Source organism: Palaemon carinicauda, chromosome 4 (genome assembly GCF_036898095.1).
Source record: "Palaemon carinicauda isolate YSFRI2023 chromosome 4, ASM3689809v2, whole genome shotgun sequence".
In the NCBI taxonomy this organism is placed as follows: domain Eukaryota; kingdom Metazoa; phylum Arthropoda; class Malacostraca; order Decapoda; family Palaemonidae; genus Palaemon; species Palaemon carinicauda.
Genome location: NC_090728.1, coordinates 90,054,428 through 90,076,082, shown reverse-complemented (window position 1 = coordinate 90,076,082; position 21,655 = coordinate 90,054,428). Strand labels below are relative to the sequence as shown.

The following is a 21,655-nucleotide window of genomic DNA, read 5'->3' as shown; positions in this document are numbered from 1 at the left end:
GAAGTGGTGATACCCTTCACGGAAAAGGCCTTCGCTGCCTGCCTTAAGGCTGTAGAAGAAGGGAAATCCTGCCCTGCATTGGAGGAATGCAGACCTTTCTCCGCAGCCACCCCGCCCGACACCAAACACTGGAAGGATGTGCAACACACCTTCGTGGTGGGCAAACTAGATCCTGACGTTGCTGGACGTCAGTTTAATGAGGACCTCCCCAAGCTAAACGATCACCTCCTTCGTAGGGAACAGGAAACGAAGGAGAGGCTGGCAGCATCTCTCACTCTCCAGGTCCAGATGGACGTAATGGCTGGTGACACCAGAGTCCCTGACCATTACATGGTCCTTGCCAAATCTCATATGGCAACCTTAGTCAAGGATCTGTACCACTTCATGCGAGCTCGTAGAGCCTGCAGAGAATTCGTGTTCTCCAGTGCCACTGTCAGACACGAACCCCGGAAACTGATTTCCTCCAACATCTGGGGCAAGTACCTCTTCCCGTCTGATCTAGTGAAAGAGATCACAGACAAGGCCGCATCTGAGAACAGGAACCTTCTCAACAAATGGGGCATGTCTAGGAAGAGAAAGCCCTCTCAGGATGACGGTCCTCAGCCTAAGAGGAAGCAGTCGAAGCATAGACCCCAGCAACGTCAGCACAGACGTCAGTTTCCGGCACCCGCTACTCCCCAAGTGGCCGCTCAGCCGCCACAGACCTTTCAGTTGGTCCCACAGCCGGTTTTGTCCTCATCACCGGCCTTCAACCCCGCCTTCGAGCAGCACTCCACTACCTTTCGTCCCAAGGGTAGAAGCTCAGGCAGGGGTTCCGGCAGAGATTCCTCTCGCCGGCCCTCCAGAGGCAGAGGAGGACAGGGAGCTAGCGGCCGAGGCAGCAAGTCCTCGGGACCCCAGAAGCAATGAAGTGCTTCCGGTGGGAGGAAGACTCCGCCACTTCCAGGATCGCTGGACCTTCGACTCCTGGGCACACAGCATCATCAAGAAAGGTCTGGGCTGGAGCTGGGCGCAACCACCCCCAACCTTCCAGCAATTCTTCCAACGTTCAACCCCCCTCCTGGAAGAATATGTGCTAGACCTCTTGAACAAGAAGGTGATAAGAAGGGTGAAGTCCACAAGGTTCCAAGGGAGACTGTTTTGTGTTCCCAAGAAAGACTCAGACAGACTCAGAGTCATTCTGGACTTATCCCCCCTCAACGTATTCATATCGAACAACAAGTTCAAGATGCTGACTCTTCAACAGATCAGAACCCTCCTGCCTCGAGGGTCTTTCACGGTCTCGATAGACCTGGCGGACGCATACTGGCACATACCAATGAACCATCACGCTTCCTCCTACCTAGGATTCCGACTCCAACGGAAAAGCTATGCCTTCCGGGCCATGCCCTTCGGACTCAACGTGGCCCCTCGGATATTCACAAAGCTAGCGGACGCAGTAGTACAACAGCTCCGCATCCGAAACGTCCAGGTGATGGCCTACCTCGACGACTGGCTAGTGTGGGCGCCCTCGCCCGAGGATTGTATAGAATCCTGCAGAAAAGTTACCCAGTTTCTCGAACACCTGGGATTCCAGATAAAAGCGAAAAAGTCTCGCTTATCTCCAGCTCAGAAGTTCCAATGGTTAGGCATCCACTGGAATCTTCAGTCACACCGCCTTTCCATTCCAGCAAAGAAAAGGAAGGAAATAGCAGGGTCTGTCAAGCAACTGTTAAAATCCAAACGGATCTCGAGACGCCAGCAGGAACAAGTTCTAGGCTCTCTACAGTTCGCCTCGATCACAAACCCAGTGCTTCGTGCACAGCTAAAGGATGCAGCGGGAGTCTGGAGACGTTCCGCATCCATCGCTCGAAGAGACCTCAAGAGACGGCTCCCAAGCAGACTTCGACTTCTTCTAAAGCCGTGGTCAGAAGCGAGGGCCCTAAAAAGGTCCCTTCCTCTCCAACACCCACCTCCATCTCTCAACATCCATACGGACGCTTCGTTGGAGGGTTGGGGAGGTCACTCCCACCAAAAACAGGCTCAAGGCACTTGGTCTCCCCTATTCAAGACGTTTCACATCAACATCTTGGAGGCCATGGCGGTTCTTCTGACGCTGAAGAAACTCTCCCCGCCCCCGTCGATACACATTCGCCTGACCCTGGACAGCTCTGTGGTAGTGCGTTGTCTCAATCGCCAGGGCTCAAGATCGCCCAAGATAAATCAGGTGCTCCTGACAATCTTCCGTCTGGCAGAAAGGAAGAAATGGCACCTGTCTGCAGTTCACCTACAAGGATTCCGCAATGTGACAGCGGACGCTCTATCTCGGACAAACCCGATAGAGTCGGAATGGTCTCTAGACGCAAGATCATTCTCCTTCATCTCTCACCGAGTCCCAGAACTCCAGATCGACCTCTTCGCAACGAGCGACAACCATCAACTTCCTCGATATGTAGCCCCGTACGAGGACCCCAAAGCGGAAGCGGTGGACGCCATGACCTTGGATTGGAACAGATGGGCCAAGATTTACCTGTTCCCTCCCACCAATCTTCTGCTGAAAGTCCTCTCCAAATTGAGAACCTTCAAAGGGACAGCAGCTCTAGTGGCTCCCAAGTGGCCCCGCAGCAACTGGTACCCCTTGATCCTGGAGATGCAGCCAACGCTGATCCCCCTCCCGGACCCAGTTCTCTCCCAGCAAATACAGAAGTCGACTGTCTTCGCTTCATCATCGAAAATCAAGGACCTTCATCTCATGATTTTCTCACCCTAGCCGCTAAGAAAAGGTTTGGGATTTCGAAGAAGAGTCTAGACTTCCTCGAGGAATACAAGACCGAATCCACGAGAAGGCAATACGAATCGTCTTGGAGGAAATGGGTCTCCTTCGTCAAGGCAAAGAACCCCTCGAAAATCACCATAGATTTTTGCATGTCCTTCTTCATTCACCTTCATGGACAAGGCTTGGCAGCCAACACGATTTCTACTTGCAAATCGGCCTTGACTAGACCTTTGTCATACGCCTTCCAAATAGATCTGTCTAGCGACATCTTCAACAAACTACCGAAGGCCTGTGCCCGTTTACGACCGGCACCCCCTCCGAGACCAATCACTTGGTCTCTAGACAAAGTTCTCCACTTCGCCTCCAACTTGGACAATGATTCATGCCCTCTTAAGGACCTGACTCAGAAAGTTATATTTCTCTTCGCTCTAGCTTCGGGAGCCCGAGTCAGCGAAATAGTGGCACTATCTAGAGAAGAGGGACATATCGTTTTCAACGATTCAGGAGACCTCTCCCTCTTCCCTGATCCGACGTTTCTCGCAAAGAACGAATTACCTACCAAACGATGGGGCCCGTGGAGGATATGGCCCTTGAAGGAAGATGCCTCTCTATGTCCAGTAGAGAGCCTTAAGGTCTATCTTCATAGAACTTCAAACTTTGGTGGAGGCCAACTCTTCAAAGGAGAAACATCGGGCAGCGACCTGTCACTGAAACAATTGAGAGCAAAAATCACCTACTTCATTCGCAGAGCGGATCCAGACAGTACACCCGCTGGTCATGATCCTAGGAAAGTCGCTTCGTCTCTGAATTTCTTTCAGAGTATGGATTTCGAAAGCCTCAAGAACTATACAGGCTGGAAATCCTAGCGTGTTTTCTTTAAACATTATGCGAAACAAGTGCACGAAGTGAAACATTTTGTGGTAGCCGCAGGTAGTGTTATGAAACCTGCTCTGAACTCTGCTTAGAACAGTGAGTTATTAGGAACTCTAACTCGTCGGGTGCCTATGTTGACCCTCAAGTGATACGTAGTGAAGCAGAAACCACCTCGTGTTTTCTTTAACTGTTCTTACCTCAGGTGAAATGTCATAGTAGATTACCACATGAGTGCTACATGCCACGTGCATGGCGTGTGTTACATAAAGACTAACGTTCTGTAGAACGAGTGCCTACTAATACTTGATTCTTCCCTTTCAGACTCAAGAGCACGCCTTTATGACTATGTACATTTTTATCAATGTAAATGTTTTTTACTATTTATTGCATGACATGTATTGATTTACCTGCAATTATCTAATAAAATGTCTATTTTATTACTTGTGCGTCTCCCTTGCTCCTTTCTCACTATGAAATATACTAATTGTCATAGTTTTATTACCCTTTATTCTTGGTTAAGGAAAATGCCAGGATTTACTCCGGGCATTTATTTATATAGAGCAAGTAAGTTTCCTTAGCGAATACTTACTCAATTATGAAGATGAGTCAACTCCATGCACGAAGTGTACAACCACCACTTCTTCAAGTTTGTTTCGACGCGAATACCAAATCGCTCTGACTTATCTTATGGATCTCATTGTTCCTTCAGCCTATATGAATAGCCTTCCCATGACCACTTTGATCTCAGCATAGCCCGTGGGGACTTCCATGCCAGGGGGGCAGGAAGGCAACTGCCTCACGGTAGCTCTAGTATAGACCACTATGCTTTCGGCTCAATGTTTTAGCACTCACTTATAAAGGGGAAAAAGTCTACCACGATACACTAATTCTCTGGTACTCTTCCATCAGGACGCCATGGCTTGAGCCCAAAAAACGGATTTTGAGCGAAGCGAAAAATCTATTTTTGGGTGAGATAGCCATGGCGTCCTGATGGACCCGCCCTGTCTGTTATCAGGTCCCGCCCTGCGCCGCTGTATCATGGTGATGAGCGAGCTCCAGACTTTCGGAATGAGGACGGACGTGACGTCATCAAAAGCAATGGCGTCCATCTGTTTACATCGCAAGTACCGATATCGCCACATCTAGATTGGCTGCGGCTCAGCTCCCAGCCACTCCCTGTCCGCCATATTGAAGCGTTAACTCTATATGGGGTGTAGATAGCTATGTGGCACGTTAATACATGCGTGTCCCCTGTTGATACACGATGTCTTAAGGGGAAACCCTTAGGATACTCGCTCCAGAAGTTAGAATTCTGTGATAACCTGTGGTTTAATTCTCTGGGAAAATCCTAGTAGTGATTACCCAAGGAAGCTACCAAAAAGGATCCTTCCATCAGGACGCCATGGCTATCTCACCCAAAAATAGATTTTTCGCTTCGCTCAAAATCCGTTATATTACCAGAGAAAAAATTGTATGGGAATGCCAGGTTGAACCCAGCTCGCTCACCTGTATAAGGTGTCGGTATAATACTGGGGCGCGATAAATCACAACCAGAGGCCTCGCACCATTTAGATATCTCCTGTCAAAATCCCCGAACAGCGAGGTGCCGTTCGACCTCGTACTACTACTAGACAACCCACGCCAGTGACGTCACTCCTTAAATAGCACGCAGTTTGATAACCATATTTTGTCTTGTGTGTGGATTTCGCTGGTTTTTCTCTGGATTTACCTCAAGATGTCCGACTCCACTGTCACTACATCTAAGTTAAGTACCAGATCTATGAGTTTTGAGATTTTGAAGGGGGCCTTGTCCATTTTTGTTTATATTATTCAGTTTTTTATTCACGACCTTTCTGGGTCTCTCTCGGGACAGGCTCCTTCCTCTCTCTCTCTCGTTCGTTCTAACGATTTTCAATAAGTCCTCCATACTGATTGTTTCTCGTTGTGAACTTTATGGATCGCCACGGTTCACACACCGTATCAATTTTATATTGTCCTGTTTTATGATAACAGTTATTTCATATTCATGTGCGTATTTTGGAGGTTGGCATGCCTGATCGCCATCGGCGTTCTTTTCCACATATCATATCTTAGCTTATTTACGTTCGCACGCCACGGACTCGCTTACTATTTTAACGTCATTCGTATGATTGCATTAGTTCGAGGGGCTTTCATGAGTCAGTTATTACAATTTAGTTTTCATTTTGTTAGCACTTCACTGACCATGTGTTCTGTTGGTAGCCCTGCCTACTCCTAGCGCCGTCAGGCTTGTTCTTTCCTGTCTCTTGTTTGCGCCCTCGTTTGTTTTACGATTGATTTATAGCTAATTTTATTATTATTATTATCATCCAGCATGCCTTCCTCTCTTATTTACCATGTGTTATGTTTTTTATAGTGTTTTAATCTTTCCACGTGATCATATCACTCGTGGGTCTGGCAGGTTGGTATACCTGATATCGTCTCGGAGCCAACCTACTCCTAGCCTCCTCCCGCCGATATCTTATAAGTGCTATGTACTCCTCCCAGGGGCATCCGCTTTGCACGGGCGGTTCCCGTTGTTCTGTGAGGCATTCTATTATTATTCATTAACATACATTACTTTTCCCCACTACTCTACCCGGTCGTAGTCGTTTTCTTTCCGTCGCTCATTTGGCCAAAGATCGGCGGGGAGTTTTCGACTCGTTCCGTGGTGCCTTGTTATGTTATTTAATATTAAGTTGTGTACGGGCTTCTCCCTCTTGGTCCCGCACGTCACGGACCCTTTTAAGATCCCCCCCCTCTGTCACGCACCTCACGGACCTCATATATATATATATATATATGTTTAAAGACTTCCATTACGGGATCCCCGGGAGTAGCTTTTATTCATTACCATTCGGTCGAGTTTTTTAGTTGAGCCCCGGAGCCAACGTTATTCATTATTACTTGGATTCCCTTTATATTGTAGTCATGTTTATCTATTATATACGATCCTAGTTTTCGACCTTGCCTTCCATGATATGATCACGACTACGGTTTGACTTAATTTAATTCATTAATTTAATTTAATTTAATAATTTTATAATCAAGTAAAGCTGTTATTTGATTTTTTCAACACCGGGGTCCCCTGGGGGGTCCCCTAATTTGCCTTAATTCAATTATTAAGGCATTTACATATGAATAATTTTTATCATTTATTTGATATATGACTTATAACCCCCGGACACCCCAGGGTCCCCTATTTGCCTTCATTCATATGTTTAGGCATTTATATGAATAGTTTTATCATGGGTTGGATATATATATATAGAGTTACAGCATTCGGGCCCCGTGCCCTTCTTTTGCTTCCATTCAGGATAATTATAGCTATATATATTCAACTTTAATACCATGATAGTAACTTTTATAATATTTAAGCACTGGGACCTTCGGCCCCTAATTGCTTTCCTTTAAGATACTCATGTATCTTTTATCTTACAGACTGTCCGCTGTGCGATGACGGCATGTGTCGCTGTTCTCCACCAACCCTGCGGCCATAATGTGTGTCGTTTGCACGCTCACTGCTCTCTTCAAGTGGATGACCTAGCTGTTTGGCATCCGGACAACTGTCCTGTCTGCTACAAATTGGCTTCCACTCTAACATCTGAATCGGTGAGTGCAGTTACTTTATTACAGAATTGTGGGGAGTTACATTTTAATGTCCTACTTTAAGACCACAGTCTTCTGGACTTCCTGCATGCCTTATATGTGTCTACAAAGCCCTTGGGCTTCTTAGTTTTTTTCTTTGGCACTTTTATCACTCACTAATAGTCTGTTCTCTTTCAGAGCACCCAGCTTGAAATGGAAACAGCCCGAGCTACCCTCAAGATCTGGGTTGGCGGGTTCGCCCGCAACGTGAAGTCCAGACAGCCGTATATCCTTTCTGAGGAATGGTGTTCCCTCCTCTAGCCCAATGCTAAAACATCAGCTGCGGTCCCCAAAGCGCTAGCGGACCCGATCATCGAGAGCATTGCATCTCTTCTTCTGGCCCCGGACCAAGGGGAGACGGGCGCCACCCTAACTGAGGACGTCGCTACCCTCGACCTTGATGTGGAACCCATGGCTCTGGATGATCCTGACGCAGGTAGGGACGTAGGTGAGTCAGGTGGTTCCTGGGCTGGAATTCCTCTCCCTAGCCCGGCTTTCTCTTCTACTTCCGACCAATCTTCTTTTCGCGGTTTTCCTGAGGCAACCGGGACTGATCTCAGCTCCCGACCCATTCCCCCCAAAGTGAAGGCTCCTCACAAGCCTTTATATAGAACTCACAAATCTTCCCAAGACCACAACCCTTCGAGATCGTCACCCTCGGAGGCTAAATCCTCCTCCACCAGATTCTCTCAAGACCCAATTGCTGTGCCCTCAACCTCTCAAGAAGTAGTCTCTGTTCCGGCACCTGTTCCCCCCCCCGGCAGGATCATTTAACATGGAGGAATTTTCTGACAAACTGTTAGCTCGTTTTGAGTCGATGCTATCGTCTCATACGAAGCAATCACACGAGAGGATAGCTTCTGTGGAGAGCCTAGTCCAAGGCCTCATGAGTTCGGGGCTACCTCCTCCACAACAGCAGTACCCCATTCCCGACATCTCCAAGCTTCCTCCTTTCAATAAGAATAACCCTTGGAGGTTAGCATTGCATGCCCCCTTTTCGGAGGGTATGCTGTCAATCGAGGGTTTTGGTACACGGCCTCTTACGGACTACGAATTCTACCCGCCGGGTCTTGAATTCCCCTTCCCCGGCTACGCTCGCCTCACAGAAGAAGCTCTGATCCGTTTAGATAAGGTTCCAAAGGAAACTGTCATTTTCCCTAAGGAACAGGCACAGTCTGTCTTGGTTTGCCTGTTCCATGAGTGGGAATGATTGAACACCATGCTTACGGCCCACAAGAGTTCGTACACTATGTTTGTGGCCGACGACCAAACCCCTACACCATGTGCGACCAAGATTCTGGAGTCGGTCTTCCAGGCTATCAAAGATGAGAAGCATTTACCACAACTCAGGGAGACCGACTTAACCTCCCTCCTCTTTCCGAGGGACAATGAATGTTGGCGGAATGCCCCAGCTACCTTTTCAGTAGGTAAGTTGAGCCCGGACTGTGCCTCGACGCAGTTCAGGGAACGGCTTCCCAAACTCCCAGAGTCTCTTCTTAAATTAGAATTTGATTCTAGGTGCAGATTCGGCAGATCTCTCAATTCAGTCACCCTTTCCGAGTTGCCCGTTGCCACTTACAACGAGGAGGACCTCCTTAAGGCCCTCACTAAGTCGTTACTGCAAAACTTCATGGCTGACGCCTATGATTTTGCAAGCGCCAGGACCCGTTGTTGACGACACGTCCTCTCTGAAGCCACCATTAGGCACGAGCCTAATAAGCTCATCAAAGCTCCGGTCTGGGGCCCGGATCTTTTCCTGGAGGATTTGGTTAACCCTTTAAGGTCCACCCTAGGTTTTATGGGAAACTTTAAAAATTCCTTTTAGTATGTTGTAGTATTAGAAAATACAAGACCTTTTTATTCTTGTGTACTTTTAAAAATTTTTCCAAATTACCGAAATAATTGCATGCAATGAAGTATCCCATTTGGGTACCTTGGGCGAGTTTACGCGGACCACGCTCATCCCATATGGGATCTATTGGACCATAACAGCACAGATTTTGAAGTTTCGCCCAACATTTTTTTTTTAGTTCTAATGTATAACAGAAAGTTTTTTTATAGTGCCAATGTATAACAGAAACACATATATGGCTTAACAATTTAATTAAATAAGAAATCCGTTATAAATACAAGAAAATACAATATTCAATAAATACAAAAATACTATAAAAATACAAAAATACTCTGAAAATGCAAAAAATATAATAAACCTTACTCATCATTGATAAAATAGAAACATTATAAAACTTACTTTAAAATCTATTGAAAAAGAGCAAAAACAAAAATTACTTGGAAATCTTATGAAACAAAGCAAAACAATTACGATTTTCAGTGAGGCAAAGGGCCACCTTGCACTCCTCACACATCCAGCGAGACCTGTGGATGTGGCCTGCAGTTGAACAGAACTTGCAGGTCTGCCTCATGGTGACATGCTTTGGCATGTGTAGGGCAGTGGCATCCTGGCGTGACTCTATACTTGGCAAAACTGCCCGTTGGCCCCTTTTGGGCAAAGGGACATCCCTGGTGCCAAGAGAATTTCTAGTAATCCTGAAGTTTGATGTCTTGAAACTTCTCAGCCAATTGGAGATATCCAGTCGGAAGTCCTTGAGGGGCTTTGGGTTCGTCTGCAAAGCCAAGCAATCCCTCTTGTACAGAATCCAAGCGTTGCAGATGATCAGGTCCAGGAGGTAAGCAAAGAGCCTCATGTAGTACCTCTTTGCTCTGAAGGGGGTCTTGTAGAGGTGTGTCAACATGTCACTTTTGTCGATGCCACCCATGCGGTTGTTGTACATCTGGATGGCAGATGGACAAGGAATGGGAACCTTCTTCTTCTGTGCCCTGTCGTACCGCTCCACTGTTCCCATGGGGTTGACACCGACATCAGTGGACAAGATTGTCACGACGCTGTTGTCCTTCCATCTTGCAACGAGGATGCCATCAGAAGAGACGTAGTCCAGTGTGCCCCTTTGCGTCGTCTTCTTGCTCATCTCCTTCACAGACTTCAGGGGAGGATGTCCAACTCGGTTTTCCCTGGCAGTTCCCACATACCGGCATCCATACTTCGATCTCAGGTACTTAGCCAACCCTATACTGGTGAAGTAGTTGTCTGCATACACTGCTGCGTGACTTGGGTCCTTGATGGTCTTAACAAGGGAGACAACAAACTTGGAAGTGACAGACATGGCATTCTCCTCTTCAGACAGCTGAGTAGGGTGGCTCACAAAGGTTGTCTCCCCTTGGTACATAAGAATATCATGCACAAATCCATCCACGCTGGAGCGGCAGAACAACTTGTAGCCCCACTTGTCAGGCTTCTTGGCTACATACTGGCGAAGGTTACCAGCCCTTGTGCCCTTGTAGGCAACCATCACTTCATCAATGGAATGGATAGGAGTCTCGGGAACTTTCAGGAACTCTCTGGTGACCTTGCTGAAGGGGACTCTCACCTTGAAGAACCGATCTTGGGAGCCTGCTGCCTGGTCATTGTCGTTGAAGTGAAGTGATGATCGAATGGCCTTGAAGCGGTTCCTGGACATGAAGTCTGCAACCTGAGGAATCCTGGTCTTCACGGCCCAGAAGTCGACGATGCTAGGGAGAGGAACCAGGCCCATGTATATGATGAGGCCAAGGAAAACCATGACATCCTCTTCTGATATGTGGAAGTTACTGCCTACATCCTTCTGTCTTGAGTACAGGTTAGACTGGAAAACGATGTGATCCCTCAATTCAGCTGTGAAGAACTGAGAGAAATACTCATAAGGTTCCCTCAAGAAGTCCGGCTGTGGATGAATGAAGTCGGGCAGGGGTTGGATGTCAATGTCGTCCTTCTTCCATTCACCAACACGAGGCCTCTTAGGGTTAACCTCACCTTCACCTTCCTCTTCCACAGGCATCTCCTGAGGGACAACAACATTGACCCTGCGACCTGAAACAAGAATAAATAAGTGAAACAGTAAATGAACCGTGTGTGCTGGTGTGTGTGCATGCATGTGTGTGCATGTGTATGTCAGTGAGTATGCATGTGTGTGCATGTGTATGTCAGTGAGTATGAATGTGTGTGCATGTGTATGTCAGTGAGTATGCATGTGTGTGCTTGTGTATGTCAGTGAGTATGCATGTGTGTGCATGTGTATGTCAGTGAGTATGAATGTGTGTGCATGTGTATGTCAGTGAGTATGCATGTGTGTGCATGTGTATGTCAGTGAGTATGCAAGTACACAAATAAGTTTAAAAATACTTATTGTTTACAAAAATTTAAAGAGCAACACAATGAAAACAAATTTAAAGAGCAACCATTGTAACAACTAGGCTTTTAAATTTTTTTTTTAAACAAATCTCTCTCTCTCTCTCTCTCTCTCTCTCTCTCTCTCTCTCTCTCTCTCTCTCTCTCTCTCTCTCTCTCTCTCCATCTCCATCTCCCTCTCTTTCTCTCTCTCTCTCTCTCTCTCTCTCTCTCTCTCTCTCTCTCTCTCTCTCTCTCTCTCATACTAACCTCTAGCATTGGGAGGGTCAAAAGCATCCTCCAGAGTAAGGCCTTCGTCGTCAGGAACGTACGAAGGGTCGTCGTCATCACTGTCGACATCCAAAGGGCTCACGCCGACATCACTTCCTTCAGCATCGTCAGGGGCAACCCATGGTGTACGTTCCTGAGTCTCCAATGCAGCGTTGCGATGCCCATAAAACGTATGGCCACGAAACTGCAAAAAAAAAAAAATTAAAATCATGTAATGAAAAAAATGTAACTGCCTAACAAAAAAGTAATTTAATCCCTTGTAAGGTAATATTTTGAATGCACATGAGCCTAACATCTAAATCATCACTATTATTTCTACAAATATGGTCAAAACTATTCACAAATGTCTCAGACAATCACTAAAATAAATTGCAAAAACGATGTGCGTCGTAACCTAGTGCGCGGTAGAGCCGTTACGGTCCAATAGATCCCATATTGGATGAGCGTGGTCCGCCTAAACTCGACCGAGGTAGCCCATGCGGGATCTATACTTTTTCCGTTAGTCACTATGACACGTCAGTAACACTACAGCCATTGAAACCCACATCAAAAGGTAAACATATCACTCGGCTTCACTATCCTACAGTCACTGTGTACTTACCATGATTACGAAGGTCGGGGGGGGGGGGGGGGAAACGTGGACGTTACTGCGACGGGTCTTGACACTTTTGCGGCTGGAGCACAAGTGAGGTGTCTTTGGAAGGAGCTACAGACTTGGCGAGAAGGGCAGGCGGCTTCTGATTGGCTGATTCGAAGAGCAGAGGCGTGTCTCTATGAGTTGCCAAAGCGTCAATTTCAGACAGGCATAAACATGTTCACCACGACTACCCAAAAGTAGCTGTTTTAAAGATCCCGTTTGGGCTATTTGGTCCTTAAAGGGTTAACTCGGTCCTTAGCGAGGCAGCTAGGGCCAACCAAAGCCTCAAAGTTAGATGGGGCCTCGTCCCAAAGAGGAGATATGAGCCTACTGGTACCCCAATCCGAGGTAGGAAGAGACTGAGGCCTTTCCACTCTTCCCAATTCAGGGTTCAACCGGCTCCCCAAGGCCCTCAGCCTTCTACATCAAAGGGCCAGCAGCAAGAGCCATACGTCCTGGTCCCTCAGTCTCAAATCACCTCAACGTCCTTCTCCCGCGCCTTTAACCCCATTTATGAGGCTCAGACCTCCTTCCGTGGCTACCAGCGTCACAGAGGTGCCAGGGGTGCCTTTCGTGCCCGAGGTAGCGGAAGGGGTTACCACCGGGGCAAGTCTTCCCGTGGAAGCAGAGGAGGCAAATCATCCTCCACCCAATCAGACACCGCAGGTAGGAGGGAGACTGTACCTTTTTCGAGACCGTTGGAAGTTCAGCGATTGGGCTTCCAGCATTATCTCCAAAGGACTAGGGTGGAGCTGGATACAGGGACCTCCTCCCCCGAACAGCTTTTACCAATTGCCAACAGAAGAACTATGTTCCTTCACGGCAGATCTGCTACAAAAGAATGCGATCCAAAGCATACGTCGCTTAAGATTTCAAGCGCGCTTGTTCAGCGTGCCAAAGAAAGGCTCAGACAAACGAAGGGTAATCCTGGACCTGTCTCGTTTAAATTCCTTCATTCGTTGCGACAAATTCCGTATGCTTACCGTCTCGCAGGTGCGGACCTTACTTCCCCGTGGGGCCGTCACCACCTCCATCGATCTTACCGATGCCTACTATCACGTTCCAATAGCAAGGCATTTTCGTTCTTTTCTGGGCTTCAAGCTAGGCAAACAAGCCTACGCATTCAAAGTGATGCCGTTCGGGCTCAACGTGGCACCCAGAATCTTCACCAAACTAGCAGAGACAGTCATTCAAGAGCTTCGCACTCAGGGGATACAGGTAGTGGCCCATCTAGACGATTGGCTAATCTGGTCAGACAATGCCCAGAATTTCCGCGTAGCAACGAACAAAGTCCTCACCTTCCTTCGACAACTGGGATTCCAAGTCAACTTCGGAAAATCCCGCCTGGTCCCGGAGACCAAGTTTCAATGGCTGGGTCTACAATGGGACCTATGCTCCCATACGCTGTGCCTCCCCAAAGCCAAAAGGAAGGAGATTGCGAGGAAGACGAGACAATTTCTCAGGGAGAAGTTGACCTCCAGAAGGAACCAAGAGAGGATCCTAGGTTCCTTGCAGTTCGCCTCCGTGACAGACATCGTCCTACGGTCCAAACTCAAGGACATAAACAGAGTGTGGAGATCCAGAGCAACCGCAAAACGCCGCGACAGACGTGCCCGCCTTCCCCCACTCCTGAAGAAAAGTCTACAGCCTTGGACGAAGGTCAAGAATCTCTCCAAGTCGGTTCCCTTACAACATCCGGTCCCGGGACTCGTCGTCCACACAGACGCCTTCTTAACAGGGTGGGGAGGTTACTCCGAACACAAGAAAGTCCAAGGATTATGGTCATCAGTCTTCCGACACATACACATCAACGTCCTCGAGGCCATGGCAGTCTTCCTCACTTTAAAACGTCTCAATCCAGCCGGGAATCTCCATATCAGACTGGTTCTCGACAGTGCAGTCATAGTTCACTGCCTCAACAGAGGAGGCTCCAGATCAGTCCAAATAAACCACGTCATGTTGCAGATTTTCTCCATGGCGGCAATGCACAAGTGGCACCTGTCAGCAGTCCATCTAGCAGGAGTCCGGAATGTGGTAGCGGACTCCCTTTCCCGGACGACTCTGCTAGAGTCGGAATGGTCACTAGACCATCGATCTTTCCAGTGGATACTGTCTCAAGTCCCGGGTCTCCAGGTGGATCTGTTTGCGACAGAATCCAATCGCAAACTAGATTGTTACGTAGCCCCCAACCTGGACCCTCAGGCTTATGCCACGGACTCTATGATCCTAGATTGGAATACCTGGAAGACGATTTATCTGTTTCCTCCAGTGAATCTCCTGCTGAAAGTTCTGCACAAACTCAGATCCTTCAAAGGTCGAGTGGCTCTCGTAGCCCCCAACTGGCCCAAGAGCAATTGGTTCCCCTTGTTGCTAGAGCTAGGTCTCAGCCCCCGGCGGATTCCCAATCCGGTGCTCACACAGACAGTACAAACTCACAATGTGTTCGCTTCCTCAAGGATTCTGAATGCCCTAACTTTATGGACTTCATGAAGTTCGCAGCCCAACGAGGTGCGAGCATCGATCCTTCGAATACTATTTTCCTGGAATCCAACAAAACGGAATCTACTCTCTGACAATATGACTCAGCTGTCAAGAAATTAACTAAGTTCTTGAAAAATTCCCAGGTTGAGAAAATGACAATGAACCTAACTGTGACATTCTTCTGGACTCTCTTCGAATCAGGCCCAGCACCCAGTACCATTACTACAATTAAGTCAGCCTTGAAAAAGATCTTCCATATTGGTTTTGGCATTGATTTAACGGATTCATATTTCTCATCCATTCCGAGAGCTTGTGCCAGGCTAAAACCTTCCACTTGCCCTAGCGCAGTTTCCTGGTTTTTAAACGATGTTCTTAAGCTGGCCTCTGACACTCCAAATGAATCCTGTAACTATATGGCATTATTAAGAAAGTCACTTTTCCTTTTGAGCCTCGCCTCTAGCTCCAGAATCTCGGAATTGTCAGCTTTGGCTAGAGACCCAGGTCATATAGAGTTTCTCTCTTCAGGTGAGGTCCTTCTCTCCCCTAACAAAGTGTTCCTGGCTAAAAATTAGGATCCCCAGAACAGGTGGTCCCCCTGGAAGATTGTTCCACATCCTAGGGATCCATCCCTGTGCCCAGTTACCACCCTGAAATCCTACTTAAGTAGAACTTCCACTACAACCACAGGGCCCTTATTTATTAGAGTACGGAGGAACTATTACCCTTAAGGGAATCAGGCAACAAATTCTTTATTTTATTAAACAAGCTAATCCTGAATCATTCCCACATGTCCATGATATTCGAGCTGTGGCTACCTCAATTAATTTTTTCCACCATATGAAATTTGATGAGCTCTCAAAATATACGGGTTGGAAGTCTCCTAAAGTTTTCAAACGCCACTACCTAAAACCTTTAGAAGCTCTTAGATTTGCCACAGTAGCTGCGGGGAATGTAGTTCCTCCCGAGGGTACGGAGTCCTAATCACAACGTCTTGCTCTGTCCTCTTTCCCTCCTGCCTGGCTTACCTGTTGTTCCTACCTGTTTTATTTACCATGATGTATTATTTATTATTCAATTGATCGATTTCACGAATTATTTTGATCTCACTTGTTTTTGGAATCCCCGAGCTGATGTTCCTTTGTTGCAAGCCAATAAATACCATAGTAAAAACTAATAATAATTAATGATAACACAAAAAGGCCATAAGACGTAAGTGATATAACCTAGATGACAGAGTACCAGATGGGCAAAAATAACTAGAAAATTTACCGAAGCGAACATAACCCAAAATGGCTGCCGATACCTCGGCAGAACAATCGCTTCCAAAACTAAAAACCACCATATTGGAAACAGAACAAATGCCCGGTACTGCCAAAAGCTGCCAAAACAAACTATGGTACTTAACATTGGTAAGGGTGAAGTAGCAACGTCAGTCATGTTGAAATAACGAGAAACTCTTCGAAAAAACACTGTGCCCAAAAAACTCAACTTGTTTGCAAGTCCAAAATCAGAAGGATGACCTGGTGAGCGCGAGTGGTAGGTGTCGGTAGGGTAACCCAACTGTATTCTCTAGGGCCTGTCACGGCCCTCCCCCTTTGATGAAGGGATTATCTAAATGGAAGACAGCCTGTGAATAGTGTTTTACAAACGCCCTTGTTAGATATACGACACCAACAAGGTGCTCGCGCGAGGGTTGTAACCTCTGCATTCCATGCTTTTAATTTTCTCTGGTATATTTGGAAGATTTATATCAGAAAAAGTACAAAGAAGGACTTTTTCACCGGGCGTCACAGGTCTCTCCCCAGAAATAGATTTTTCCTTCGTCAAAATCCCTTTATTTATATCTATGATTGTATGCTTTACTGCATTTTGCTTACCAAGCTGTATTAACATTATTCATACCTGTTGACTTTCCCTTCGGGTTTCAATTTGATTATGTATCATGTCTAATTGTCTCTGTCATTTACGTGTTGATCTATTTTACGGGTTTCCCTCTTTTTTTATATTAAAATTCATCAGCTATATTAATTTTGTGTTATTCCCTTCAGGTAGTTAGCCTTATTGGGTCCCCATTCTCTGGTACGATTTGACTGGGCGACACGGGTCGGAGCCCAGAAAAGGGATTTTGACGAAGGAAAAATTTATTTCTGGGCGAGAGACCCGTGTCGCCCAGTGAACCCACCCGTCCCTCCCTAATTGGGCCCCAATCTGGGGTGCTATAAGGAGTGACGTCACTGGCGTGTTTTGTCTAGTAGTAGTACGAGGTCGAACGGCACCTCGCTGTTCAGGGATTTTGACAGGAGATATCTAAATGGTCCGAGGCCTCTGGTTGTGATTTATCGCGCCCCAGTATTATACCGACACCTTATACAGGTGAGCGAGCTGGGTTCAACCTGGCATTCCCATGCAATTTTTTCTCTGGTAATATATAGCAGTTATATACCTTAGAAATGGTGCTTTAGGAGCATTTCACTGGGCGACACGGGTCTCTCGCCCAGAAATAGATTTTTCCTTCGTCAAAATCCCTTTTTGAGCGAAGCGAAAAATCTATTTTTGGGTGAGATGGCCATGTCGTCCTGATGGACCCACCTATCTCTTCTAAAAAGAAAAGATCTTTACAGTATCCCTCTCGATGTACTGTGTCTGTAAGACCATGCTCAATGCTACAAGGAATGTCCACCATCGTGGAGATGGCGCCGTTGTCATACTCAATAGTAGTACGAGAACGGGGGTAACCTTGATACAGCACCCCTTCTATTCTGCCACACCTCCTCGAAGCGTAAACGTTATTAGGGGTGCAGATTGCTATGTGGCGTGTCAAAAATGCGTCCTCTGATATTATGCGATATCCTTGAGAGAAAATTTAAGGATATTCGCGCCAGGAGTTAGAATTCTGGATACCTAAAGGTAAAATTCTCCGGGAATATCACTGTAGTACATATATCCCTTAGGAAGCTACTTTAAGGAACTTCCATCAGGACGACATGGCCATCTCACCCAAAAATAGATTTTCCGCTAAGCTGAAAATCCGTTGTATAGAAAACTGATGAATTTGGACAAACAGGTCCAGCTAATCAGAAGCAAGCAAGTGACTCCAAGGTTATTACATTTATGTCAGCTCAAAAGAAAAATAGTATAGTTGCTTATTTTCTTGTGTACCTGCACTATGAGAAACTCCTCTCAGTTTCAGCAAGTTAAAGGATATTGCTCACCCTTGAACCAAGTTTTCAGACTGAAGAGTATACAGTACCTCTCTTCTTCATGGGAATAATCAGCTTTGACTCTGAGTTTTGAACAATCTTGTCCCCTTTGAGGAATCAAACCACCAGCTTGGAATGTGACCAGGGTCCTTGGATCACTCTAGAAGGTTCCATACAAACCTTGATGAAACCCTCGGACAGGGATCTCATACTTCATTGATTTTGTTAGCTTTAGCTTTGACCAAAAAAGTGGGAGAGCCAGATGGTCTATCGTACCTAAAGTCTCATTCCCAGCGGGGGAGATGGAGCTCATTTTTATTCGTTCTTGAATTTATGACAGAGAAAACTGATGAATTCGGACAAACTGAGGAGGTCCAGCCAATCAAAAGCAAGCAAGTGACTGAGCTTAGTAAATTTGTCAGCTTGAAAGAAAAAGAGTAAAGTTGCTGATTTTCTTGTGTACCTGTGGTATGAGAAACTCCTCAGTTACAGCAAATTAAAAGGTATCGCTCAGCCGTGAACCAAGTTTTCAGACTAAGAGGAGTAAACCTCTCTTCTTCATGGGAATTATCAACTTTAACTCAATCTTGTCACCTTTGGGGAATCAAACCCTCTGCTTAGAATGTGACCAGGGTTCTTAGATCACTCTTGAAGGTTCCGTACAAACCTTGACGAAACCCTCAGACAAGGATCTCACATATCAAGTAATGTTTTTGTTAGCTTTAACTTCGACCAAGAAAGGGAGAAAGCCAGATGGTCTATCAAACCTAGAGTTGTATTCCCAACGGTGGATATAGATCTCGTTCTCATTCGTTCCTGAATTTATGGCAGAAACCCAAAACACATCGATCAGCAACTTTATGTTTGAATCCTTTTCAGTATCATCGCTAAAGGAGACTACCAAGAATCCTGATGCCTCTACATAAAGCAAAACAAAATCATGTACACCCTACTTGCAGAAACTCTTAGTTGGTACAGGGATGACCAGGAAGAAAATCTCCAGAAATACCATCCTCTGTCTTTGTGAAGTCATCAGTAGAGTTTACTACAGTAGGGAATGAACTAGACCTCATAAAGTCAAGGGGGACTGGTACAACTTTAGCCTTCAGAAAGAACTATTCAGTTTCCCAAGTGTTGAAGGTGCAGGTGTCTGGAAGAGATAGAGCACCTTCACAGTACACTATCTTCGGGATTGTGCCCACAGATCCCTGGATACACTCTCTATAGGACTTGTGATAGCTGCCCAACAAATGGTGTAGTTCAGGCTAAAAAGCATCATGTTTAAGATAGTGTTAATTCTAAGGTTTAAGAGTGAGAATATCTGGCCTTCTTTCCTCTTTTCCTTCATTCCCTCTCTTAGGATTAGCCGGTAAGACATTTTGGAACTGGAATGGACTCTGATGCAGATGAGCACGCTAATAACAGGTAGTTACTTTACTGAAGTAGTAAAAATATAGAATCCTCCAAACTCTTTAATGTGACAGTTAAGGCAAACCCAATGCTTGTTAGTCCTTAATGGGAACATAGTTCCCATTGAAGATAGGTTCTTGTATGAAAAATCTTCTGGACCGTGACACCATAGGTCATTCAACCCTGGGTCACAGGATGCAATCATCCTTTGTTCTGTTCTCTTTACTAGACTGCGCATTGCGATTCGGGGTTGCTAGCCAGTCAGTTAAGTGAACGGAACTCCCTCCCTTCTAAGGATGACTCCTCTACTAAAGGATGAAGGTTTGTACTCTCATAGGAAAATATTTTTTTTAGAGGTAATGTGTTTCTAATAGCCATACAAACCAGAGGCCTTTAGGCTTCTTCCCTCCTCATTCACCCTGGAAGTCTTAGGCAAAATTGAAATGAAGGCTATGAGCACTGAGAGATGTGTACTACCAGTGGATACTGGGTGGTGGTTGCCAGAACCTCAAGCATCTTTCATTGGCCATTTCAGCTTTCACCAGAATTTTACCCCTGCTATAAGTGCTTTCAGGACTGTACCACCAGTGGGTAGTGGCTGGCTGTTGCCAGAACCTCAATAATTCTTCCTTGGCAATTTCAGCTTTTGCCAGAATTTTACCCTTACTAAAAGACTTAGGCTTGTATAGCTAGAAAAATTATAATTTACTTTTAAAATTTGTGATTTTGAATATCTGAAGCTCTTGAGATTATACTGTATACTGTACTGGGATTTAAGTTTAATTTTGAGGTTTAATTTTGGTCATCTCATCTTACCTGCTCATAGTGAGCACATTGCAAGGGGCTTAAGGATTTCAAAATTGTAAGGACAGGTTCATTACTACAGTATAATGAGTAAATAGGCATAGGCCATAAACTCTGTATATAACAAAATACATTTATTAGGTGAATAGATATAAAAAGAATCCAACATATCTATACTATTAAATGTTAATAAATATAACCAAGAAAAGGGAAGGGAAGCAATGGGGATGCCATTAGGTGGAAGTTCAAGGGAAAGGGAGTAAGGAGGACATTTGATTTTGTAACTTCATTATAGAGTAGTGAATTAACATGGTATAACAATCCATTATATTATCAAATCTTAGGAAAGGTGACAAGAGTACCGTGTCAAAGTACAATTATGATCAAATATTATGAAAGATATCAAGAAAAACTTTTTTTTAGCTGAAATGTATAGTAGTCTAGTGGGTATTTTTGAACGTTTGGGGTTAGTGGTGGCAAACTTCATAAACTTTTAACACTATTGGTGGAAATGAAGAAGGCTAATGCACCTAGAGGCATAGGCTTTGATACTATCCAAACTTCCCTGATACCAAACATAGGCCAACTTATACATTTTGCCTAGTTGTTAGTGTACCAGTAAGTATACAAGATCTTATGATAAACAGCATATATCGCTAAAATTACTTCAGATCCCTCCACAATCTGGTCATCTCTTTGACCGCCTGATTCCAAGATAGAGGACCGAGTTGGGAGTCTGGATTCTAATATCCATCCAACTGATGAAGTAAGCACTTAGAGCAACCGTTGTACTATCGTTTCAAGTTTTGAAAGTCTTTTGACAAAACGTCTTAAATAAATTTGCAATTTAGTTTTCACAAAGGCCTTGGAGCTTATGATGCCCTTGATACAATTTCCAATGCTGTACAGAAATCCCTTTGTTGTGATCAGGAAGTTCGTGATTGGTTTAATTTCAGTACAGTACTTCTTTTGACCATGTTAATCAAACAGTTGGGCCTTTCACTAGCATTATTGAAGAATAAGTAGATGGCAAAGAATTGTTGTTGATATAATAATGATACAGTATTTGGTGTTCCTCTGGGTAGTGTTCTTGGCCTGTTACTTTATATACAAATGTAGGTAGTAGGTTGGCCAGGGCACCAGCCACCTGTTGAGATACTGCTGCTAGAGTTATGGGGTCCTTTGACTGGCCAGACAGTACTACATTGGATCCTTCTCTCTGGTTACGGTTCTTTCCTTTTGCCTACACATACACCGAATAGTCTGGCCTATTCTTTTCAGATTCTCCTCTATCCTCATACACCTGACACGAGATT

General features: G+C 45.5%; 1 protein-coding gene across 1 annotated transcript; it reads right to left on the bottom strand.

The window, feature by feature from the left end:
* Positions 1-9,485: 9,485 nt before the first annotated feature.
* LOC137639128 (piggyBac transposable element-derived protein 3-like) lies at positions 9,486-11,883 on the bottom strand. The gene is made up of 2 exons (XM_068371440.1): positions 11,787-11,883; positions 9,486-11,219 (listed from the first exon to the last, which is right to left on the bottom strand). Exon 2 carries the CDS (start codon positions 11,185-11,187, stop codon positions 9,580-9,582), a length of 1,608 nt encoding a protein of 535 aa, XP_068227541.1. The 5' UTR covers positions 11,188-11,219; positions 11,787-11,883; the 3' UTR covers positions 9,486-9,579.
* Positions 11,884-21,655: the final 9,772 nt, after the last annotated feature.